The sequence below is a fragment of the Cryptomeria japonica genome, chromosome 8, assembly GCF_030272615.1.
Source record: "Cryptomeria japonica chromosome 8, Sugi_1.0, whole genome shotgun sequence".
NCBI classification, from domain to species: domain Eukaryota; kingdom Viridiplantae; phylum Streptophyta; class Pinopsida; order Cupressales; family Cupressaceae; genus Cryptomeria; species Cryptomeria japonica.
In genome coordinates this window covers 125410391-125437704 of record NC_081412.1, presented here as the reverse complement: position 1 = coordinate 125437704, position 27314 = coordinate 125410391, and the positions used below count along the sequence as shown (strand labels likewise).

At 41.2% G+C, this 27314-nt stretch overlaps 1 protein-coding gene across 1 annotated transcript in view; it reads right to left on the bottom strand.

Moving 5' to 3' along the window:
• LOC131041621 (translocon at the outer membrane of chloroplasts 64) overlaps positions 1 to 27314 on the bottom strand; it is a 159322-nt gene that overhangs the window by 35603 nt on the left and 96405 nt on the right. Inside the window, exons 5-6 of the mRNA XM_057974759.2 lie at positions 26420 to 26602; positions 26120 to 26267 (exon numbers count right to left, since the gene is read on the bottom strand). Coding sequence (XP_057830742.1) covers positions 26120 to 26267; positions 26420 to 26602 — 331 coding nt within the window. The remainder of the gene's footprint in view (positions 1 to 26119; positions 26268 to 26419; positions 26603 to 27314) is intronic.

Genomic DNA, 27314 nt, shown 5'->3' with positions numbered 1-27314 from the left:
GGCCGTGGCCACCACTCGCCTACCCCTCGTCACCATGTCAACTAAATAGGCCTCAATGTCCTCCCCCTCCTGCTCCGAAGGCTATGACCGTGATGGAAGTGGCATCTGTGTAAGAGGGCCAAGGAGTAACTCAGAAGTCTCTGTCGGAACCGATACTGCCACATCTTGCGGGTATGAAGGTACCTCCTCCGCCACTAGAGGTGTAGCATCCTCCTGCGCCTGAATGGCAGAGACGACCTCTCCTGCCTCGTTCCCAACTGCTGGTACATGTGTCTCGCTAGAGGAATCGTCTAAGTCTACTACCTCAGCTCAAGTCTCTCAACAAGGTGAGAATACAGCAGCTCCCACAGGTTGTACCAATGTCATCTGAAATCGCTGCATCAGCTAGCTCTCCATAGCCACGACCGACGGGTCTATACTGGGGATCCCCTGGACTCTCTGCATCTCTACGACCGGGGGATGTGTCGCCATAGCCATGGGCTCCTCCAACAAAGAGGCAGAAACAGTCACCACTACCTCAGTCCCAACAACATCCAACCGCACCTGAGGCTCCGTATCAACCACCTCCCTCAGTCCCTGCTCCTCATCTACCACTACCCGATGCGGCGACTCCTCCGTACGCAACTCTGCCATGTCTTCGGTAAGTGCCTCCGTGGTCGGGGCCGGTCTTGAAGGTGGTGCTCGATCCGGTAGAGGTGATGCTACCTGTTGCTGGATGGGGCCAAGTGCAACTGGCGTGCGGCTCTGCCCAAATGCCGGAATAAAGGTGCCTCCCACTCCAGATGACATCACAGGTGTGCCCATTGGTAGCAAGGGTGGGGCAAAAAGGACCCTCTCCTCTGTCGCCCTGCTGCTATCATCCTCCTCATCCTCCGCTTTTGAATCCTTTGTACTACTGGAAGTCTCCCTCCCACTATCAAGTTCGCCTAAGGCCATATCTACCGTCTGTTTCCGCTTCGCGAAAGAGTGCCCAATGTCCAGGTGTCTCCAATACATTATAGGAGGCTCACCCGCTACCAACGGTCCCTGCGATCGTACCTCCAACTCTGCCTCCGGCACTACTTCCTGCGTGGCCTCCAAGAACAGTCCTATAGCATAGTGGGGCATATAGAACGTGCGATGTTGCATCGTCAAGAACTCATACGTGCGCTATGCTAGCAACGCGGCCCAATCGTACTCAATGTCGTTCATAAGCCCGTTCATGAGCATAATCTGAGGGAGGGCGATGCCCGACGCCCTACCCGATCCCGTCAACCTGCTCTTAATGACATCCATAATGCACCGTCAGTGGCCCTCTACAACAAAGGTCTTATGGATTTCTCGTCCCTTCGTGGCATTAGCCACGCTGTCCAGCTCTACTGTTGTCAAGTTCCTGGATACTAATTTAATCCAATATTCCTTCTCCTCACGCTTCATCTTCTTAGCCTTCAACTCGATTTTCCTGCCTTGTCTGCCTGGGATGCCGAATACTTTGGTAAAGTCCACCGCTTTGAAGGATATGGTGACATCCCTCCCGAGGTACTCAAAAGTACTCGTGCGTGTGCCTGTCAAAGGTGTGCACCATGAACCGTAGGGCACCCTCATACTCGCGGATAGGAAACACGGGCATTCGAATAGCCCACTCCACTTCTGCCTTACGAAGGTTCTACTTCACCAAATCATTGTCGGGAGTGTCCTGCCACCATTTCCGGCATTCCGACCCATTCAGGCCTTCGAAGGTGATATTCTAGGGTGTTAATGTATTTTTCCCACTCATGGCAGGTTGTGGTGCTTTCTGCTTTTTCTTTTGACTTGCACTGGCATCCATTGTGTTGCCTGCCACACGCACGCCTGACGACAAGACCCTGGTATTTCTATCCATCTGGCTAGTACTGGAGGAAGCTTGCAACTGCTTTTTCCAACTCCGTTTCCCAGCCGACTCCATTAATTTCTCGTATAACTGATTTCTGGTTATAGTCCTACGGTCGTGAGACACTTTCGTAACCACCTCCTTCGGTTGTGTATGGCTGCGTATGCCTTCCCTGTGCTTGCGCGCTGCATTGTTGGGCGGAGTGCTTGTTTGTGTGTCTTTGCGTTTGGGCGGGGGCTGCTGCGTGTTTATGTGTCTTTGCATTTGGGAGGGGGCTACTGTGTGTTTGTGTCTTTGCGTTTGGGCAGGGGGCTGCTGTGTGTTTATGTTTGCGTTTTATGTCTCCGCACCTTTATTCCTTGTGGCAGCGGTGGTTTCCACCGCACGGTGGTCTCATCGTAAGGTGATTCCACCGTGGCTTTCTTCTTTTTTTCTTTTTTTAACCCTGACTGGAGGGTCCAAGTTCCCTCCGCTCGTGGTAAACCTTCAATTTGGACCCATTGACGGCGTCTGGTATCTCCTTCCCGTCTAGTGTCCACAACTTAATCGCCCCGTTTGCATTGACCTCGAGTACCTTGAAGGGCCCTAGCCATCGCACTTTAAATTTTCCTGGTTTGATTTCGTTCCTCCCATTGAATTTCAACACTAATTGCCCAGGAGTAAACTTCATTCGCCGAAGATGCTTGTCGTGCCAAACCTTCCGTCTTTGCTGGGCTGCCTCTGTGGCCCATTGTGCCATCATTCTTTTTTCGTCCAACTTGCTTGAAGCATACAGTCTCTCCCTCAGGCTCTCCATATCCCCGAGTCTGTTCTCTACTGCAATGCGAAGGCTTGGCACCATGAATTCCGCTGGCACCACAACTTCCTGCCCGTACATGAGTTGGAACGGAGTCTGGCCTGTGGTCACCTTGTAGGTTGTACGGTAGGCCCACAAGATCGAAGGTAACTTTTCTTCCCAGTCTTCTCCCTCGACACCGCACGACTTGTATATCACACTTACAATAATCTTGTTGGTAGCCTCGGCCTGCCCATTGGCTCACGGGTAGTAGGGGCTAGATAGTGAATGGAAAATCTTGAATTCTGTAGTAAGGAGTTTAATCACATGGTTCACAAAATATCCACCTCTATTGCTTGTCAACTGCATAGGGATCCCATACCGCGTAATAATTTGCTCGTAGATGAATCTTGTTGTACTTACGGCCGAGTTGTCTGGTAGGGCTTGCGCTTCAACCCACTTGGTTAAATATTCAGTGGCTACCACAATGTAGCGACACCTCCTAGCGCGGCTCACTTTGAGCGGCCCGATGAAATCCAGCCCCCAGCGCTCGAATAGTTCTTGAGCATGCGAAGGGTTGAGGGGCATGAAATCCCTTTTCAGTGGCCTCCCCGCTCTCTGGCACGTATCACAACCTACTACCCATTCTCTCGCATCATTATACAATGTGGGCCACTAGAGGCCTGCTAGCAACACCTTCCTTGTCGTAGTGTCCAGTCCCATATGGCCTCCTGCGGGCCCCTCATGTGCTTCCCTCAAGATGCTTGGCACCTCTTCCTCCATCACACACCGACGTAACACCTCGTCGGGCCCCATTTTATACAATAACCCATTAATCAGCTGGAATGTGCGGCTTCTCAAAAAAAGCTTTCTTCGCTCTCCCGGCGGCATGCCTTGGGGGAATACAGAGGTGGAGAGATATTCCCCGATGGCAGTATACCATGGTGGTAGTATTGCGATCTTGAATAGGTGGGCGTCTGGAAAGTCGTCATTTACCCCTTCTAGCGGCTCTCCGGACCTGATCCAGGACAATTGGTCAGCAATGACATGGCTTTTGCCTGGTCGTACAATTATTGTGAACGTAAACTCCTGCAGCAAGAGTAGCCATCGACTAATCCTTCCCTGAATTATCGGCTTGTTGACCAAGTACATGAGGGCTTGATGGTCCATGTAGAATATGAACGGTGTTGCCAACAGATAGAGTCTAAATTTTTGTACCGCATAGATCATCCCCAATGCCTCCCGTTTTGTTGTGCTGTAATTTTTCTCTGCTTTGGATAACAGTCTACTGGCAAAATAGACGGGATGATCCAACCCGTGATCTCCCACTTGGGCCAGTGTGGCACCGATCGCAAAGTTTGAAGCGTCCACATGGACATGGAACTCCCTGTCCCAGTTGGGGTAAGCGAGGATGGGAGCAGCTACCAACCTCGTCTTCAATTCCTCAAATGCTTCACTCTTCGAGGTCCCCCAGGTGTACGGCTCACCCTTGCGAGTAAGCTTGTCCAAGGGATGGGATATTTGTCCAAAGTTTTTTATGAACCTCCTATAGTAGCCGATATGGCCCAGGAAGGACTTTACCCCGGTGACATCCGTAGGAGGCTCCATCTCCACAATCACCCATATTTTGTCTGGGTCCGTCTTCACACCTGCTTTGCATACAATGTGCCCAAGCAATTTGCCTTGTGGTACCATAAATCGACATTTTTTTGGATTAAGGGCCAGCCTTGCCCTTCGGCATCTTTCCAGGCACTCTCTGAGGGCTACCAAATGCGTATCTTGCCCGCTATAGATGGACCAGTCATCGAGGAAGGCTTTAAAATTCCCTACCGACATCCTGTCGAATATGTGTAGTATAATTCTGTTAATGCATTAGTAGCTTCTGCAAGATAAGACTCTCCTAACTCATTAATATCCTCTATTATGTTATTGGCTTACTCATCTATGCTATTAGATTATCTGATTCATGCTTTATGTTTATCAGACTATAACATTGATCATAATTATGATATTGACATTGGATAAAGATGGATTAGATCAACGACTTGCTTAACATAGTTAAGCGTCGATCTAAATGCTATTGGGCTAGTAACCCAATAGCATATTAATGTCGATTCATTTATGAATCGGCATTAATATACTATCGGGGTATTAATCCGATAGCATATGAAATGCAATTAGTTATCGGGCTTGTTTACTTTGACACCAATTCACTATCGGGTGTGTTTATCGATTTGTTATCATTTACAATGATACCGATTCATTATCGGGTATGTTTATAGATCTGTTATCATTTACAATGATACCGATTCAATATCAGATATGTTTATAGATCTGTTATCATTTACACTAGCACCGATTAGTTATCACCGAGTGGATTGGTTGATGTTTGTAAGAGTCACGACCAAGTGACATCTTGGTCGGACATGTCTAAAAAGACATGTCCGATCAAGGTGCCACTTGATCGTGACTACCTTACTATATATACATCATTCAAAAGAAAGGAGATGACATTGAAATCGATACATGTTCATCCTCCATACCTGCAGCAAACGAAAGGAAAAATATTATTGTCATATTCATAATACCAAAACTTTAAATACACCATCAAACATATAACTTGTTTATTAAATTGGAAATTGCAATAACATTTACAAATTCGCTGGAATGTTGCAGGTGCATTGCATAGGCCGAATGGCATCCGGTTGTATGCATAGACACCATCTTCGACCACGAAGGTGGTCTTCAGTTTATCTTCCTCGGCGATTGAAATCTGGTTATATCCAGAGAATCCATCCATAAACGAGTACATCTCATGGCCGGCCACCTCCTCCAGTATATTGTCCGTAAACGGGATTGGGAAAGGGTCTTTAATCGTAACTGCATTGAGACATCGGAAGTCCACACAAATCCTTATTTGGTTAGCCTCCTTTAATGAAATAACTATGGGCGACACCCATTCACTTGTCTGTACTTTAAAAATGATACCGGCCTCCAACATTTTTTCTATCTCGTCGTTCACCTGTGCTGCATAGTTGCGGTTCATCCGATCCAGTCTTTTTCGTACAGGCTGGGCTCTGGGTACTGTTGTGACCATTTCACACATCGCCCCATTGAAAATGGGGACCCCCTCTTTTTGCTCGCCTTTTGCTTCGTTTTTTAGGATTTTGTTAGTTAGTCAGTTGTCTGGATTTAGGGTCAGCCTTGGGGTTTTCATTTCTGTCTTTTCAAGCCAGAATCCAGTCGTTTTGAGGGCTTTTGAGCTTCCTTTTCGAAGGATGCTAATTTTGAATGCAATAAATTCGCCAGAATGGTCTAATTTTCAATTGAAATGTTGATGCAAAGCTTAAATTTGTCTAAGTGTTGGAGATGAAATGTGAATTTTTGTCCGATTGAATATTTTTGACCAAATTTTGACCTTTTTTGATTTTGATCCTAGGCATTGGAAATGACTTGTTGTCGCCTTGTGAAGTGTTAAAATGTGTAAAATCATGTTATTTTGGCCTGTAGGAGCAAAATCGCTCCTGTCCCTCTGTGAAGGACGGGAGCTCGTTTTCAAATATCTTACTGTCCCTGCAGAGTCAAGATGAATTTCGAGTTGGAAGTAATGGAGAAAGGCGAGATCTTTCCATTGAATATAGATTGAAGATTTTCATAAACACAGAAATGCCTCCAAGAGCAAAATCGCTCCTGTCCCTCAGTGAAGGACCGGAGCTACAAATCAAATTTTGCCTTGTCCTTGCAAGATTTTGACGACTTGACGATTTGAAGAGATCCAAAGGAAGATGTTTTATCAGATGAATATAATTTGAAGTGCAAATATGAAGAAGAATGGTCCAGAATGCTAAAATCGCTCCTGTCCCTCAAGAAGGGACCAGGGCGAAGTACATTATAGCTCCTGTCCCTCTCCCAGGGACCAGAGCGATATTCTTCATAGAGGAGAATCCAGGCCAAGATCAAGTCAAGTTCATGTTTGGTGGCAAGGAAGACGGTGAAATGAACTCATTGAATATAAATTGAATATTTTAAAATGTCAACAAGGGTCCCAAAATGCCTAGTTCGCTCCTGTCCCTCAGGAAGGGACCAAAGCGATCTTTGTTATAAGCGATCTTCTTGCCAAGTTTCAATCGATCCCAAGGCATGAATGAATGGAAGGACGCATTACGAACCCGTTGAATATAAGTTTTGAAGGTGACAAAGTGAAATGAAGACCACAAGAGCAAGTTCGCTCCTGTCCCTCTCCAAGGGACCAGGGCGATACAGTGAGTGTGTTGCCTTTCCCTCAAGTTTAAGACCGATCCAAGACAAGGAACAAGGTGGCAGGAACGTCTTAAGACATTTTTAATCAAACACAAGCATCAAGGTCGTCACGTTGGAAGGATTTGCGCTCTAAGACCCCAGATCGCTCCTGTCCCATGGGAAGGGACCAGAGCGATAGTTCCATTAAGGCATAGATTTCAAGAGACAAGCAAATATCAAGCTACCACAAGGATCGAAAGGACGTCGTAAGTTGAAATAAACAAGAACAAGCTCCCAATGATGAATTTCGCTCCTGTCCCTCAGGAAGGGACCAGAGCGATGTTGAGTATATTGATCAATTCATGCAAGAATTACGTTGAGTCAAAGCTTCACAAGGTTGTAAATGGTTCAAGACGTCTTTTGAGGATGACATGCAAGAGTTTTGAACGTCCAAACGTTATCAATCAAGCTAAGGAGTCCATATCGCTCCTGTCCTTTGGACAAGGACCAAGGCGATCCCATCAAAAACACTCATACTCCTTCGAAATTAAGTTAAGGCGAGGATGGGCATGGTAAAGGACGGCGTTTGGAAGACATCACAACGAAGATTGGAGTTAAAAGTTGCTAAGATTAAGGAGAAAGACATGGATCGCTCCTGTCCCTCTCCAAGGGACGAGGGCGATGATCCTCTAAACATCCAAACACCTCATGAAAGTAAGTGGAACGAGCGTAGAAGGAATAAGCAATGATGTTATTCACCTTGCGATGGAAGTTCGAAGATTAAAGATGCAAGATCAAGCGAAAACCTTAGGATCGCTCCTGTCCCTCTCCAAGGGACAAGGGCGATGATACATCTAAAGACACTCATGCGCACATACATGACGATCTAATTCGAAGGACCCAACAAAATGATCGATATTGAACGTAGAAAGGAAGGAGATGAACGTTAAAATTGCAAGAATTATGACAAAATCTTGGATCGCTCCTGTCCCTCTCCAAGGGACCAGAGCGATGAGGTACGTCCTCTTCATTTTCAAATTTTTGGCGCCAAATAAACCTCTTTGAAATCATTTTAATGCTAAAGTTCGATAAACTTTAAAATCCTATTTAATTGGCATTTAATATGGCGTTTTGCATTAATTAATTATTTTGCCTTGATTTAAAAAATCGAAATTTACAAATTAAAAAACGAAAGGCATTTAATTAATTATTAATTAATTATTAAAATCGAATGGAGTGCTCATACATGGAGGTCGGCCTTGTTATTTAATTAAAAAATCATTTAAAAATCGTTTGAAATTGTTATATTTTACCAAGTCGGCCTTAGTAAATGGAGAGGTGCAAGCGCTATATATAGGGGGGTGAAAACTATTATTTTCACATCATTATTTTTATCCTTCTACATGCGAATTGAGGAAAACGAAGATAGTGCGAAGTGTGTTTGAAGAGGTGCGAATTCCATCCAAGGTGGCGTAGGCAGTCAAAGTTGGTGCGATATTTAAAGACCTTCATTTGAGCGAATTTGCTAAGAGTTGAAGACCACGCCAAAGGTGAACTTGAAAGATCACGTCAAAGACAAAGGTGGCGAAATTGATTTTCTTTGAGGAGATAACGTTGAAGATTATTTATACCTCAATTTTGCCTAGGCGATCCTTTTCTTTTGCATTCTAGAGTTAGCTCTCTATTGAGGTATGGCGATTTGATTTTTATTGTTTTATTTGTTGATCGTCATATTATTTTAATATTTTGAATTTTGAATTCCTAGCTCAATCATTTTATTTTAGGAAATGATAACTCAAAGACTTATCATGAAGTTTCCTAAAATTTCTCCTCTAATCTATGTTATTCATTGCAAAATCTATTCTCATTATGAAATGTTGTGTAGGTATGGCGACCCCGAAGGCGGGAGCATCCACCAGTCGCTCGGCTCTCATGAAAGAAGATCAGAAGACCGAAGAAGTGGAGACCAAGATCGTGTCGAAGTGGAGCAACATTGGAGATACAAACTTGGGGAACTTTAGCACGAAGAAGTTTCGAGAGGTCCCTTACATTGGTAAGCCATCACCTGTCGCCCGGAGAATAATCGAGAGTGGTATCATTAAGGCGGCAGGCTTTCCTCCAGCTATTCAGCGCCATGAATTGATGATCGAGTGTGCCCGTCACTATGATCCACAGTCCAGAACGATCGTGTCCAATGAGGGAAACACTTTGGCATACCTTTCAGAGGAAGCTATAAGTGAAGCTTTCCATCTTCCAGAGCACAGGGACATGATATACAAGAGCATAGAAGGAACCAGATCAATGTACGAAGATGATCCAGATGCTTGTCTAAGCATTATCAATAAGAACTGGCTACTCAAAAGCCGTCCCCGTCTGAGCAAGGTCCCGAACACGCCGCACAGGATTGATTTCCAGGAGGAGTACAGAGATTTAATTACCATGCTCAACCGAGTTACAGGAGCCCCTCATGCCTTCTATTTCGAGAAGTGGATGTTTTACTTCATCCAGGTGATTGTTCAAGGGAAAGGTACAATACATTGGGCTAGGATGATTAGCCATTGCTTAGACGTACAGTTGAGGAGACTCAAGGCTACTAAGTCCTTCCACATGAGTTCATATGTCATCTATGCCTTGATCAGGAGTGTTGAATACGCAGGACTACCTCATAGAGGAGTGATTGGAAGAGGACCCGGCGAAGTCAGAGCTTGTGATTCCTATGCCTACTTGCATCATCCGCCAGGGAGCAACTATAAGTTGGTTAATGATACTTTCACGATGAACATCACCAGGACGTTGCAAGGTGGAATTCACAACAGGTTATCTCAGGATGCCCAGGAATTCATAAAGAGGTACGGTGCTTGGTTCATTCAGTTTCCCAAGTTCACTTATATTAGAGTGCATGGATGTCCTTTACCACCATACATGTTGCCGAGATATCCGACAGACAGAATTGTGTTACTTGAAGTAACAAGACAGTTGGCAGCATATGTGAAGGCATTCAGACACAGACATCAGAATGGAGTTCCAGTACCTATCATTTTGGGTAATTCAGTTGAGGTATGTCCTAATGCTTTAGCCATGGATGACGCAGAGAAGGAGTTAGCCTTATATTCTTTTTCATCTTTTGTTTTGAGAGAAAGCTTTGATCCGCATGGACATTTAGAGGAGACGATCGGTAGAAGGTTTAGGCATGAGTATCAGATCGAAGATTTTATGATGAACCTCTTAGATGATCTTGAAGTGAAACGAAAAATGCATTCTAGATTGCCTTTGGATTTCATCAGGAAATGCAGGATTTACAGAGTGGCCAACCAAGCTCAGGACAGTGGCAGACATATCCAGTCTTCCTATGATCGAGAAAGCAAAACAGTAAGGTTAGATTGGAATGAGCCCGAGGTCGTGGATTTAGATACTTTGATGGCACCAGTCTTGTCTTGTACTCGCAGATGGGTTGACATTCAGCATCAGAAGTTAAGAGAACAAGGCATAGCTATGTCTTTCACTTTGGAAGAGAAACCTGCCGAAGGTGGAGCTAGTGTGAGTGAAGGCAATCCTAATCCTAGAAATTCAGGTGAAGGTAACCTTCGATGTGCCAGTGAGGGCAAGGAGGTACTGGTACAGAACGATAGACAGGAGGAAGGATAGGCACAGCATGGTTCACCAGATGGATCTCTCCAAGACTATGAGTTAGATGAAGACAAAGAAGACAATGAAATAACATCTCCTCCCAGACAAGAAGAAATAGTGCATAAAGAGATTCAAGTTCAAGAAACAAGATCGATTATCCCAGATTGGTTGAAGGAAAGATTAACCAAGGTGATCGTAATAGAGGACGAAGACAATGCAATTGATTTAGAGAGCCTTGTTGGACGTTCACACGAAGTAACAGAAAAGAAGAAGGCTACCAAGATGTCCAAGATGATTCGAGATGAGACTGGATCCAGAAAACTGCAGATAGCTACACCGGCAACAGACAAATATGAGGGTGAGATCCTAGCAGAAGATTATGATATACAGACTTTTGAGTTAGGACCACCTACCGCAGAGCAGACTCTAGATGATGCTACCGATTCATTTGAGGCATTGAAAGACAAGCTTAGAGAAGAAATGGAGAAGAACAGAAAGCTTGAGAGAGAGGTCGGTGCATGGAGGACATATTTCAGTCACATCAATGAACCTTTGGGACGTCAGGATCCAGTTAGATCACCAGTACAAGCATTGCCGCTTCAATCAATCAATGAAGCAGAAAGATTCAGGAACATGGTCCAACGTACAAGTAATTGGATGGATAGATCTCATACAGTGGCTGTAGAGTTTGTAACAAGGATGATGAAGTTTATTCATCAAGCTATCCAGGTTCTTGAGATGATCCACAATTTGATGATAACAGTAGCTGCATTCGCCCATACCAAGGACGTTATCATTCCTGTCTTGAAAGTTATTAGACACACATCAAGGAAGATTTTAGCGCAGGAGAGGATCTTGGATGGAGAACCTCACAGTTTGTTTCATTGGTCAACCTTACTCCATATGAAGAATGTTTTCTTTGAGGACATCAGTACTAGATGTAGCCAAGTTGAGGAGGTGATCAATCCGATCCAGGACAGAGTATTTGAGGTACTTCGTACCATTCTTGGCAGAAGGATCGAGGTTGAGACAGATGTGGAAATGCAGGAACTAGAGGATAGAATCAAGGTCATCTTTTGCAAGGACGCAAATGTTACAGATGAACAGTATGATCAGATGTTCGCCATCATGCTCCTGATTGAGAGGACGAAGGAACTTGAATCTACTTGGGACGCGGCTCTTCTAGATGCATTCGATCAGGTCATCCACTTAGAAGAGAGTATGAAGAATCTTCCCGAGATTCCAATCGCAGAAATCGAAGGAATCGTGACAAAATTCATTGCATATGCTAAGAAAGAGAATTGGAAAGGGAATAAGATTCTAGATGAAAGGTTGTTACGGATGACATGACATCTTATTTCTCATTGGTTCATGCCTCCTAGGTTTTTGTGCCAAATTTAATATTTGGCTATGTATTTAATATTGTTCAGTAAAAAGGAGGTCATTTGTAACAAACCCTAATTAGGGTTTAGGTGTCATGATCTTGTCCATTGATTTACTTTCAATCTGGACCTTTCATTGTAATTGGGGATGCTATTTATACCCCCATTTTTCATTTCATTGGATAATAGAGAAATAGTGGAATAGTGTGAGAGTTAATAGTTGATGTAAGAGAGATTAAAGTTAGAAGCAATTTCATTTTGTAGTAAGATTGAGCTTTGAAGAGAGAAATTCAAGCAATTGTTGTACATGATGACTTGGAAATCAATAAAATATTGAAGTTATGGTGTTTTCTTGCAAATTTCTAGAGTTATCTTCATGGTTGTTTGATCTACTTGAATCGTGCTCAATCAAAGTAGTTTGTTAATTTGAAAGACTAAGTGTGAGATTTGATATTTGGTACGATTCGTAATCCAAACCACTAGCTTCTTGCTGATTGTAGGAACGCCTTGCGTGGTCGACTGGAGAATACATTGAGTCCTTTAATCTTTAATCATTATTGAATCTTGGATATATACCTTCGTAGTAGTGTCCTTGATCTTTGATGTATTGAGTATCATTTTATTACCTTAGAAGATCGCACTAATTTCAATTGAGTTGTTATCTTATGGCAAAATTGAAGTTGGTTGAATCTTGCCAAGTCTCATCCATACTAAGTCATTCATAGGGTTAGGCTAGATTAGACCTCTTTTAAACCCTACTCCTTTTGCTATTTTTGAAAGTTTCTTTAGTTTAGAAAATCTTTGAACTTTTGGAATACGTAAGGCCCCTTGGAGGAAACAGCAAATCACATCATACCACTAAAAGCTTGTCCACACGTAGAGACCCTACTAAAAGAACCTTGGAGTCTACCTAACTGATCCTTCGTGCAAATCTTCAGCAGTTAGAGACTATTTTCTCAAGAGAGGATAAGATGCCTATTGGTATTTTATTCTGTGTATGATTGTGTATAAAATACACGTCAACAGGTACCAACAGGATGCGGTGCACGCACAGCTCGGGAGGTACCCCCTTCAGGTCTTTATACATCCATGGGAAGACATCTTTAAACTCCAAAAATATTTTGAAGGTCGTTGTCTTCAGCACGGGATCCCAGTCATCCCCGACTAATATATTATGTGGGTCCTCCTTCTCTCCCAGCTTTGTTGCCTTCAACTTGGACTCTTCAAATTGAATAGGCTTGTCTTTCTCGAACTGATGTGCGGGTGCCTCGTCCACTCGGGCTTCCCCCTCCTTATTCTCTGTATTCCGAAGGGAAGACCTCCGGGTCGGCGAACTCCTCTATCTGCAACATGTTGCAGTGAAAAAATTCGTAGTCCTCCATTTGCCAATGGAAGAGCCCGTTGAGTGAGCATACCTCATCTTCAGAACATCCCTCCAATTCGAGCACCCCTTCACTGTTCGGCTCCATCGCGTTCTTGCCCTTGCTTTCGTCGGGACCCCCTTCCCATTTGTTACAGTCTTCTGAGTTCGAATCGGAAGAGGCGAGCTCTTCGCCGACATCTTGGGTCCGTAGGTCAATGATATATTTCCGCCCTCCCTTCTCCATGGAGAGTGTATTTTTCTTCCAATTATGGTTCACCCTCGCGATGATCAACCGCACTCTCCTCAGGATGACATCATAGCCTTTCTTTTTCAAGGGGATAACTACAAAATCTAACAAGAAGGGCTGCGTACCAATTGTCACTTGCTGGGCCATCAATATGCCGAGTGGCTTGATGTCGTGTTGGTCGGCTCCTACCAGATTAAATGTGGATGGCCACAGGGTAGGTTTTCCCAGCCTCTTCTATGTCTCTTCTGGTAGTACATTCACCCCAGCACCTCCGTCCACAATGGTGTCCTTTAGAGTGGTCCCAAGGATGCCCATTTCTACCACAACTGGGTGTCTACCACTATTCAAGGCTAGTAACATCGGGTCCGTCGAAGGGCTGACGGGAACCTCCACCTGCAGTGCACTCGAAGGTGCGTGTGCGGTGCTTAGCACATTGTTGAGGATGGCAATCCTCAAATGTGGCATGGAGTCTAGAAGGTCTTTTACCTTTATCGGCACCTCCATCTACAAGACTTGCCCAATAATATTCCTTTCCGCTTTCGCGCGGGTTGAGGGACTCATCATCTCCGTGTTCTTCCGTCCTTCTGCCGCCATCTCCCGTTCAATGTCAGCCTTCGCCTCCCGCAGTCTCTCCTTCTCTGTGCAGGGGTTGGGATACGTTGCCTTCTTCGCCTGCGCACGAGTGATCGCCAATACTTCTTTGTCTTCGCCCGTCTTCTCAATATTGAGGAGATTCACCCCCTGTTTAGGACATTTTGTGTCACTGTGATCACAGGGGCCGCACCATCTACACAGGCTTTGGGGGATTTCAGTATTCTAGCACTCCTGAGCGAAGTGCCCCCATTGGTTGCAGGCCCGACATTGAATTATTGGCCGCCCCTTAACGTCATACTGCATTTTGCTCTGATTATTGTTGTTGTTGTTGTTGCCTCTCCCTCCTCTTCGGTTACCTATATAACCACCGGATGATGCAGTGGCGTCGGCTTGCGGCTGGGCGGAGCCTGCTGCTGCGGACAGTAAGGGTTGCTCTTGCGCAAAGAATACTTGGTTCCCTTTTGTTTTCATGTTGTAGGGACACTCTTTGACGGCGTGTCCCAACATCTGGCAAATTTCGCAGAATGCCTTCCTCGAGCAGGTGCCTTTTGTGTGACCTCCTTCCTTACAATCAGTGCACCACACGTCTTTGTTTTTGCTCGTGCTTCCTTTCATGTTCTTAAATTCCTTCAACATACGGTGCATATCCTTTTGAAGAGCTTGTACCTTCTTACTTGATGATTCATCACTGCTGCTTTCTCCCGAGGACTCTTCTTCTGCAGAGGACTTGTCCTTTTTCTTTCGCAATGATTTGCCTTCACTTTCCAAATCCATTGCGCGGTTGTACGCGTCATCGTATGAGGTGGGCGGTACAATTTTCATCTTTCTCCGCAGGGATGACCACAACCCTTCCACGAACCATCTCTTCTTTAGTCCGTCAGCCAGCTGGTTCTCCATCTTCCCTAGTAACTCCTTTAACCGTCGGCTGTATGTTCGCACTGTCTCGTGCTTTCCCTGCTTTGTGCTTAATATCTCCGCCACGATCTCATTATCATCTCGAAGGAGTCGAAACTCCTCCTCGAAATCTTTCTGTAGTTCATCCCATGTTCCCACCTTTACTTTATCCACATCAGAGTACCAATCAATGGCTATCCCTCTCAGGGTGGCAGGGAACTACACCACCCAATCCGCTTTGTCAACCACCTCGTTGGTTGACCATATTGTCTCACACGTACGGCAGTGCCCTACGGGGTCATCGTTGCCATCTCCGTTGAATTTGGGCAACTTTTGTTTGCCTGCCATCGATGGGGGTCGTCTCCTCGGAGGTGGCTGTGGCTGTGTTCCTGCGCCGCTCCCTCCGGCGCCAGTGGTGTGTCCTGCATGGGTGACTGGGGGTACGGTGTTTTGCCTGTCGTGTGTCGCACCTACAGCCCTACGGTTGTCCTCCCCTTCGTTCTCACCCGTGCCCACTCCTGGCTCCCTTTGGTGATCCTCACTTCGTGGCATAAGGGATAAGTTTCTGAACTAATCCCGGGTCTCCTCGACTAGATTCCTCCGTAACCTTGTTTCCTCCAGAAACTCTTCGTGGCTTCTCACCCTACGGTGTTCTGGCGACGCGTAGAAATTTCCCTCGGCTTCTGCACCCTCCGTGACACCTCCTTGGTTCCCTTCGGGCAACCCCTCGACAGGTCGTCCTTCGGCAAGTTGCCTCAGCCTCCATCTACGTTCTACTCGTTGTTCCAGAATCAAGGCCCTCTGCGCGGCCTCCCACTCGTCCGTTTCTGCTTTCTTATTTCTATCTTTGTTTAATAGGTTGGGCATTAATTCCCATACATTTCCATAAATAACAACACATAAAACCATAACACTCCTTTATTAATTCATTTCATCAGATACAACTCGTGTCAATACTATGACACCTTTATTTGAATATGGAATGTTCCTCTATCCCTATGGGATTCAGGGTTCAATTCGTTCTTGGCCTCGTGCCATCCTGTTCCGCTTCCCGACGGCTGCTTTCTTCGTACTGTTGGAGGATTTGTTGGCGTCGCTCTTCCCGAGCAATCTTGTCCAGGCGAGTTTGTTGTGCCAGTGATGCCTGTGCAAGCAACCGGGGGAGGTGGTTCATCAACTGATTTACTGTCAGGCTAACTTCCAGTGCTGTCCACACGGCACTTGGTGGGATTTCCGCCTCCGTGGCCTCTCTTTGGACGTAGGTCTCGATGGCTACCTGGAGCAGGATTGAAAATCCCCTCGTCGCAATGTCTTCCTCGTTGTAGAGCTCTGTTTGCGCGTCATCGGCCTCTGGGTTTATCTCACCAACGGGTAGGCCCATCGTGTCCGTGTGCCATCCACTCCTTCCTATCCCGAGTAGGTCTAGGCAACAACGCCAAATGTTTTCCTCCCTGGGTAAACAGAAGGAATACAGAAATAATGCAGAAATAAACAATGCAATAACAGCATGAATACAAGAATAAGCTTTCCATTAATAACTCAGAGTATATACAATGTTCATAGCATTATCTGTCGTAAACAACATATCCTTCAATACCCGCAGGTAGTACACTATATAACAGCCGAAGGGGTTCGCACAACCGTCGCAACTCCAACTACCTACCCGTCGGCTCACTAACTACTAACAAATAACATTACTACCAAAACATAAGATATACATATTTCCCGACAACAGATCTTTGTCCACCATAATCCAATTTCTTCTCCAACATGCTCTCTTTCTCTTTTTCCAGCTATCCTCACCATGGTTTTCCTCACCATTTCTTCAATCTATCATTGGGATTGCTAACCATTTTTGTTGCACTCTTTTCTCTATCATCTTCCTTCTTCTCTCCCCAACTCTAGGCTTATTGATCCTTCTCATGTTTACCTTTACTCATAAGTGTCTCTCTCTCAACTTTTATGTGAACTACTAACATATCTACAACTTTGTACACGTTACTCACCTTTATCTTTGTGCCCACTAAGGGACATCCTTCAATTGCTACTATATCTTTCTCCTGATCATCTTCTTTGTGGTCAAAACACAAATTTATCGCAATCTTCACCATTTCTAATTGACTTGTAGCCATCCTCTCTTCTCTATCCTTCGTCTATTTGTCACTTGAATGACAAGATTTCTCAATTGTTGTCCAAAGATTCTTTGAAGCATCTCCTCTTAATGAGATACGCACTTTGTTTTTGCTAACTCATCATTCTCTATCCATCTCTCAAGATGGAAAATGTCTTCATTAATTTCTCTACCCATTGTTTGCCACATGAAGAAAGTCTTCCTCAACTTGTTTATCTCCTTCCACGTCTTCTATGAGAGATCTCTCTCTCACTCAGATTGATTGAATTTCATCAAGCTTGGACTTCTGAAAGGTTGTCTCACTCACATCTTCACCTTGCAAGGCTATCTTCAATTGTACACAAGGAAACTCTTCTTTTTCCTTCTTGTCATCTTCTATCAAGGTCTCACCTTCATCTACAATCTAATCAATGTTACAAAAATCATGAGATTCAGCATCGCCAATATCCTTCAAGGTTATCTCAAAGTTACCATCTTCTCCTCGCAACACATCAACTATAATATATCCTATGCAATTCTTCAAAATAGGATTGAGTTGCTCACAAACTAACTTCATTCTTATGGTCTCTTGAGAAGGCTAGAGATACTTAGTGGCTTCCATTATTTCCAACAGTTAATTGATGTTACAGAATGATCTCTTATTACCATTATGGTGACCTTTTTAAAAGAACGGCAGTTAGTAAATCATGACACTACAAGAAAAGTGAATAATTGTACATCATTGATGAGTCTTTCTAGAGACACAATTAAGCAGATTGATCAGAAGACTATAGTGGCTATCATTATCATTACTAACGGATAAGTAATAATGATTTGGCAAGGGTGATGATAGAGGATAAGAATCAGAGTTTTTATAAAACCCTATGCCCTAAGTTTTCAAGCACGAGACATCAATTTCTGGTTGGGAAACTTTGGAGATGGCAGGAGACAATGACCAAAAGAACCCTATGCGTCGAGACATTTCTAGAGACGTCTTTGGTCTCCAAGACATTTCTTAGGGGGTAGGAGACAAGTTTCCTAGTAACTAATGTTATAAAAATATTGCAATTCTCATCTTAAGTTGGAATTGTTGTTTTAGGGCAAAAAATAAGAATATCCCATGAAAGAACATTACAATTGGTATCAGAGCTTTGATCCTGCCACCCTGAGGATCAAAATAAAAATTTAAAATAAAATTATAAGTGTATGCAATTAAGCCAAAGAGCTCAAAGAGCCTTAATAGGAAAAAAGGAGAAAACTAGAAGCTCGTCAAGGTAATCAAACGGGCATCTTGGGGAAAATCAAATGAAATGAAAGCCATTATGGAGCGACAAGAACAAATAACAGTCATACTTTCCTCACGCATTCTATAATGAAATGGATCAACTTATCTCTCTGAACTATAACCTTAAATATCTCCTTTCTTTTGTCTCTAGTCATACTTCTCTCGTTAACATAAATCATTTCTTCCTCAATGATGTCATCAATCATGGGCCATCTACAAGAAAATTTTCACCTTTCACAAAGCTGTTTCAAACATTCATAACCCTGCTTCATACTTAGTATCCTTGATATCAACAAATTAAAATTCACTTTCTCCACCATATCACCATACTCGCTTTTCCAATTATTCTTCATATACTTCATTCTTAAGATCTAATACTTTACTCTTTTTATCTTGGGATTCCACAACATCTACCCATCCCTTATTCATAAACGTTTTATTTTCAGCTCTCTTCATTTTCTTGTTAACAACCAACTATGATATCTGCAACTCATCTTGTATTGTTTTCACTAGAAACATCTCCTACTACAAGCTTCACTTGTCTCACTGCAACGTAAGTTCTATCTTCTGAATTATTCTTAGAGTCTAAATTAAATATTATAATGAAATGTCTTCCGTTTTGACAAAACTATAGCTATAGCCTATAAATATATTGCAATTCTCACATTAAGTTGGAATTGTTGTTTTAGGGCAAAAATCAAGAATATCCCAAGAAGGGGCATTACAACTAGTATCAAAGCTTTGATCTTGCCAGCCTAAGGATCAAAAAATAAATAATTATTAATAATAGGTATATGCAATTAAGCCAAAGAGCTCAAAGAGCCTTGGTAAGAGAAAGGAGAAAACTAGAAGCTAGCCAAGGTAATCAAATAGGTGATCTTGAGGAAAATCAAGTAAATGAATTGAAAGCCATTATGGAGCAACAGGAACAAACAACGATTAGACTTTCCTCCACACACATTCTTCTATGAAATACATCAACTTATCTCTCTAAATTGTAACCTTAAATATCTCCTTCCTTTTTTCTCTAGTCTTACTTCTCTAATCAACATATTTTACTTCTTCAATGATCTCATCAATCAGGGGTTGTCTCCATGCAAATTTTCAGCTTTCACAAAGCTGTTTCAAACATTCGCAACCCTGCTTCATACTTAGTCTACTCACTGTTGACAAATTAAAATTCACTTTTTCCACCATATCACCATACTCACTTTTCCAATTCTTCTTCATATACTTCATTCTTAAGATCTTAACACTTTTCTCTTTTTATCTTGGGATTCCACAAAATCTACCCATCTCTTATTCATAAGAGTTTTATTTTCTGTTCTCTTCATTTTCTTGTTAACAACCATGATATCTGCAACTCATCTTCCTGTATTTTTTTCACTAGAAATATCTCCTACTTGTCTCACTGCAACATCTATCCAAATGTCTGTCATGAGATGAAGAACCACATACCACAGCCGTCTATGACATATCAAGATTAACATTGTCTTCATAGGCATCAAATATGGGAGCATACCAAGCAAGGAGTCACATTTTCTATTGAAAACTTACATGCACGTCGTGGTGTCATTATTATCATCATCACAAATGAACCCATTAGGTTGCATGTAAGTGCAGATATGATCATCACTATCTACATAGCTGTCACACAATGTGAATCATTCTTCTCATTTTCTTTGGACAAATACCATCAACATGGTCACTAGGAGCAGCACCCATACAAACCATCATGCAGCTCCTTTGAAACTGCAGTGCTTGGAATTTGAATGAGATCTTAAAAGGTGTCAAAGAATTCTATCCAAGAATTATGATCTGTTGCTGCAGTTTTTCATGTGTTTGTTCAGAGCCTCACAACCCCTAGACTTTGTTATCTACAAGACACAGTAAGTGAGCAAGAGGTCAATAGCAGTCCTAGAAGGTTCTAAACAAACCATAGGACAGTCAATAACAAGTAAAAGAGAAGATACAGTCATATGACTGATGACTGTTGAGAGGGGAAGAAAAGAAAATTAAAGGCTCCCATGAAGAAGACAAGCATGAAGAGAAATGATGGTTGGAGGCAATAATGGGCAATGGAGTGGTTCATGAGCACTATGGAGAGCTAGAATGAAAAAAACCTACCCAAAGGGAATAACAGTGAGCAAAGATAAAGGATAAATAACAGAGGTTGCTGACTGTCAATGCAAATGATGGATGACAAGAATTAAAGGACAGTCATAAGGATGTTATAAAAGTCATGAGAATGTTGTAAGTACTCTACAGACCCAAGTTAACAGTGGACGAGTGAAAAAAAATCAAAAGACATGCAAAACATCAGAGAAAATATGGAGGGAGGTTCTCAAGAGTGAAACACAAACTAAAACAATCATGAAGACAAAAGACTATCATAGGTATAGGAAACATTGCAAAGTCAGGTTTACAGTAAACAGAAGTTAAATGAACAAGAGGACAGTACAAACTCCCATTACGGGACAATAAACTACAGAAGTCCCACTGGTGCTCTATCATGTAGCAAACACACTTAAAAGAAGAAACTATGAAATTTCACCAAATTCACATGAACAATCATCTCTACCAGGCAAACCTTTCGGTTTGCCGCTTTTTAGGGGCTAGTCTAATCAACTATATAGCTAAACAAAAAAGATATTCATCTAACTTGTTGAGATCAATGTCATCCTCATCTAGGACCAAAATTATCATCCCAAATTGCAATATCACCTCACTCCTATCATCATTGCTTATCATTTGTTGTTGAACCACATAAGAGGTGCCCCTCTTTGTTCATTTTTATTCTTATAGTGCTTCATGTTTTACTTACTCTTAAAAACCTATGATCTTGTTTCCTTAGTATTGATCTATTGTACATGAATGCATTCTTCAATTTCCATTGACTACTTTTGGCCATCTATAGACATTAAAAAGATTTCTTTGGGTCATTCCTTCTTGTACTCAAACAAAAATGCATTCCAATAATTGCACATGACAATGACAATTGATTAGAATTTTGGTGTCACCATGGCAATGTTAGGGTAGCCCTGCCCTTCCAAACCTAACAAGCATTTTTCATGAGGAACCATTACATTTAAAGGATTAAATAATATTTTCATCTTCAACCTCAATAGTAGGAACCCCTCTACCACAAAGTTAATCTATGGGTTAAAATATCTAGCAATCGATGGTCTAGTAATATGGTAAGAGTGACTTCCCTAATGATAATGGATTCAAATCCTATAGGGTTGTTTCCCTGCTCATTATGCAGCCAAGTGATCAAGCAAGGCCCACAAACACAGGTATAGTTGCAATTTTATAGTCACTTTTGAAAAATAGAACAAGCAATGTGTTGAATTTTTAAAATTGCAAATTGTTGATGATTGGGAATCAATGAGACCTTAAAAGGAAAACACAAAACAAAAAGGTTTGCCAATTGAGAAAGAGTTTGGAGGTTGAAAAGCAGAAGGTAGTGGGTTTTCTTAGTAAAAAGCGAAATGATAATTGATTGAATGTTCTTATTTATAAAGGAGACAAAACCTCCTTAAATAAGCATTTACAAAAAATCTTTCCATAATGAAACGATTGAGAACAAAAGACATAAACGGAAGTTACTAAAACTGACTAATTGACACAAAATAGAAAGCTAATGACTTAAATGACCATTATAAAGTAAATATTACTTTAATACCCACCCTTAATAGTCATTCTACTAACCACCCTACAGAAGACTTGACATAATCTGCAAGTCATTTTGCCATGAATGCATAGAAGGCTGACTCCTCTTTAGAACGCTTTGCGACATGAGCCTGCTATTGAGACCCCCCCTAGTTGGACTTCTTATCAGCCAACCACTTTCTTCAGAAATTTTGTACATGACCAAGTTTACCACAATAATCACATGTGATAGATTTGACATTCTTTGAAGAATCGTCAGGTGCACTTTGTCCTTTCTACAAAGTGGACTTGCCTTTGCCTTTGTCCTTGGCAATAAACGCCTATTCCACACTAGCTATGTCACTGCTACTACCAAACTGCTATTTCCACCTAGCTTGTTGCAAGAGCTTATTGCACAACTCATCAAACTTCAAGTCACCATTGGTGGATGTAATGTTGAGAGTTTTGATGAAGTGCTCACAAGATCGTGGTAAGCTTTTCAGCATGATAACCACCTTATCCTTTTCTTTCATCTTGTGACCAATGGCCTCCAGTTGGTCGCGAATGTCTTTGATCTTCATGAGACGATCATGCAAAGACATATTGTCGCCCATCATAATCGAGAACAACATATTTTTAAGGAAGAAAACTCTGCCTTTATTTGGCTTCTCGTGCAGATCCTTCAGGTGACTCCAGATCTCTTTAGCAGTCTTGCTTGTCGGCACTTCTAAAAGCATTTCATCAGTGATAGATAACTAAAGTAAGTAGCATAACCGCTTCCCAATTACGCTCATCAAACTTATCTCGGTCTTTACTCCTAGCTATGGGACGATAAAGTGTTAACAGGAAAAATATGATCAAGACACGAATAGTCAAAAATAGCGAGCATCCTCTGCTTCTAGGTATTGTACTTCTTGTCATTGAACCTTTGAGCGCCTTTCGACATGATGTTGGGTAATGAAGCCATCCCTCCCGTTATCCAAGGACGAAAATGGAGATCAGTTTCTCAAAATACTTTGATTTTTGTTGATAAAAAATTGGCAAAAAATTTAAAACATACGATTTTGTCCAAAAATCGTCAAAAAAAATTATTGCAAGACAGCACCATGATTTTGTGGAAAAATCGTCAAACCCTCGATGTGATGCTGAAATCCCACACAATTTTGAGAAAAATTCGGCAAAAGCCTTCATTTTGTGGAAAAAAAGTAAAAACCCACAATTTAAAAAATCATCAAAAAACAGCAAAAGAAGATCACGATTTTTAGGAAAAATATCATGAAAAATCCCTCCACAATTTTTGGGAAAAAATCATTCAAAAAACCCTCAATGATTTTTTCAAAAAATCATGCAAAACCTGCCAATAGAGAACCCTTCACTTCTGCAAAAACCCTAGGTGTAGTTGAGAAGAAAAAACACCACCAAAAAAATCAAAAAACGCGCCAAAACCCTACGCAATCATTGCAAGGAATCCTCAGAAAAATTATAAATTGTCAAAAAAGATTTAAACCTCCAAGCTGTTGAAGAAAGCCCACAATTTTTTGAAAAATCATGCAAAATTATAGGAAAAAAATAGTGGCAAAAATTTCTCAGACACAACCACAACGGAAAAAAATCCGAACAAAAAACCTCAGGCATCACAGAAATATCAGACCCGTCGCACAGCAATGCCCACAAAGAAACACCTTTGCACAAGCAGGAAAATGATGCAACCAAAAAAAAAACAACACAGCCCAAAGAGAAGAAAATAAACCCATGCGATTTTTGAACAAATCTATGATTCTTCAAACCAAAGATTCCTCTAGTTGCAGCAAAAAGAAACAAAAACTAGCACGATCTAATAACAAACACCCACGGGTCTATGCACAGAAATTCCCTTCAGAAAATGAATCAGTCACGACCCTCAGAAATAGCCATGAGCAAAGCTGCAATATTCAAAAACTTCTTTGTACAAATGTGTACGGTAAAAAAACCCGCAATTTTTCATAAAAAAACATTTTAAAAAACTTCTGGCAATAAATTCCAGGTAATGAAACCACGCATTTTATTAAAAATTCACCAAACAGTTAACTCTACTTTGATACCATTGTTGAAATTATGTAGCAACGGTCGGATGACTCTAATCGTTCAAATGTCTAATTGGCCTAACGGCCTTAGCCATTTGTACGATTATTCCTTTTTCCTATCCTTCACTGCAAATTAGCATTCTGATCACAGATGAGAATATTGTATGATAATCGATTTAATCATTGTGATGACAATCAGATTCTACATATAATCGATCCTATGTATAATCAGTAATAATTTATATTACTGATTATACATAGCATCGAGTGTATTATATACCGATCTGTGCATATCCAATGATTAAATATTATAATCATAATCTATTATCGGTTTCACTAATTGCTAATGGATTGTTTATACTATGTTTATTAATCGGTTTAGTTTACCGATTGTGTTTGCATGTAATCCCGATTATACAATCGTTTTTTGACTGTTTGTTATACGTTGGTGATTATTGGTTAGCATGCCTCCACATAGGAGTCACGACTCTATGTGGAACCATGTCGGTTCCACATAGAGTCGTGACTCTATGTTAATCGCTATGCTTATAAATCATTGACTATCACATTAAGTCAATGATACAGATACAGCAAACAAACAAATCATAGTACACAGTCGACATAAAGGAGTCGATGCTGATATATATATATATATATATATATTTGTATTGCTGAGTATAATTCAACGTTACATTGCAATCTGAAAATTGTCAAAGACATCAGTGATCCATTCTATATATATTCTACAAACTGAAATATATAGGAAGTTACAGTGTTAGAATAAAACAAAGTGACTATAAAATTTTGAAAATTACCTTATATATAAATCTGATCCAACTTTAACAACCGTTAAATGATAATTGATTGAATGTTATTAATTACAAAGGAGACACAAGTTCCTTAAATAAGCAATTACAAAAGATCTTTCCATAATAGAAACAATCGAGAACAAAAAACAAACAAAAGTTACTAAAATCGACTAACCGACATACAAAATAGAAAGTTACTAACTAAACTACTTAAATGACCATTATAAGGTAAATATTACAATATTACTTATAATAAAAAGTCACAAATTCTCCCCCGTACTAAGAAATCTGAGAGTTGCTTGTGTGCGCTTTGTGATTTAACTTCCATTATGATTATTCATCAATATCAACGAATTTATCTTAACGAAATGACTTTTTATGGTAAGTTGTCAACAAAATGATGATTTGAGTAATAATATACTCCCACGTAGTGATAGAACCAAGAAAAATCATAATCTCAACAAATAAACAATCCAGCATGATTTGGTAACTGATTAAAAAGTTTCCCAAGTTCAAGTTTACTTTATAGTGCTTCCATTGCATGATGTTTTCTATTAGTCTAACAAAAGAAAAAGTTCACATATTATTTTGGGGAATAGATCAAAAGATTGCAAACTAAAACATTCTTACCAGTTGTCATCCTCAATGACCATGAGAAGATTCTCCAAACTGTATCTTACCATCACTAGAGTAGATGTCTAACTTCTCATTGAACCAGGAGCTTCTAGATATCATACTCTAAAGCAAAAAGAAATCACAACTAATTAAGTATTGCCAAAACACTTCTAACTTCTGCCCCTTTGATCCACAGCCAAGTTTTTCTACATAAAGCAGGGGGCATACTCTTAACTGTATCCTTGAATAAAGCCATTTGTCCACAGAGAATAGCTCGGATGCTATATTTTTTGTCATTAAATCAAAAAGGAAATGACTAACACGATTGTATTTATACAATGGTTTCGGTTTCGCCAGATCTTTGACAAGGAGAGCATATTTCCTGGCAGCCACCATCATGACTATAGCAATGCATATCTAAGTTTTAAATCCAATCTGAGCTGTGTGACAGTTCATAAAAATTCAAGCCAGGATGTTCACTTGCCCTGAAACATAAGGTTCAAGGGCATGCCAAAAGATATGTTTCATTTGACCAGCATTAGACTTTACAGACACTGTCTTCCAAAAATGAAATTTGAACATCACAAAAGAAAGCAATCAAGCATAGCCACCATACCTCTGACGAAGCCGGAGTGCATTCCACAGTGCCTTCAAAGCAGAAATCCCACCTTCAACACTTTTGCTCTCTTCACTTTGAAAATATTTCAGGCTGGGAACTTTATCGGCAATATATTTTCCAAGACTCATGTGATTAAGAACTTGTCCTGGCCATATTGAAGAAAAGAAAATGTAAGAATGCCAGGGTTTGGTGTTCACTCCAATTAGACACACTTTCCTATTTCTGTACTAGAAAGACAAGTCTTCCAATATATGTTCCTACCAATAAAAACAATTGCAAGAAAACATAATTACATACGTCCAAATAATTTTTCAGTTGACTGAATAACTATGTTCACAGTCCGACCACTAGGGATCTTTGTAAGCTGAAAGCAATCATCTGCTATTATAACACGCCTTGGTTTTCTGTATTCCATAAATGGCAATTGTAATAGTGTATGACCAACACGTCGCAGAATATCTGGATCCCTTGCAAACCAACCTGCACCAGATCATACATCAGAAATGCAGTGCATATGGAAGATGGCTCCATTAAACTTTTGCTTGTAATAGGTATTATCAAGAATTGAAAATAAGCAAGTATTGAAACATGAAATTGACTGTTAGTACTAAAATTTGTGATGAAGCATAAAAGTTATTAAACCACTCAATCAGCAAACATAATCTAGAAACTTCAATCTGTCCCACTAAATAATCAAAGCATTATTAAAAGCAGCTAATTTGAAACCCTAATTGAAAGATATAAAATAGAAATTTCATGTATGTTCACACTTTTTGCTCAATTTGAATAGTATACAACTATTAATTGTTTATTTGCAGCTATTCTGGGTTTACAATGTTCCAATGAAATGTGGCTTCTATTGTAACTTTTCTCAGCAGTTGCAAGAAATGAGAAAGAGGAAACATGACAACAATGCCAATGTGATGGGAAACATAATCAGGAAGGTATCTGCATGAAACAAACTTATTTCAAATATTCACCATACATAAATGCATATCTAAAGGTCAAGACATCAAACATTACTATCAAGACACACAAAAATTTACATATACAACAAATTATTACACATTAAAACATTGCAATAAGACCTTACCATTGCTGTCAAAATTTAGACCTTTAAAACTTAAGCTATGTTCCATGGGACACATCCCTACCCATAGCCATGTGTCCATCTCCACTGCTGTCCCATGAC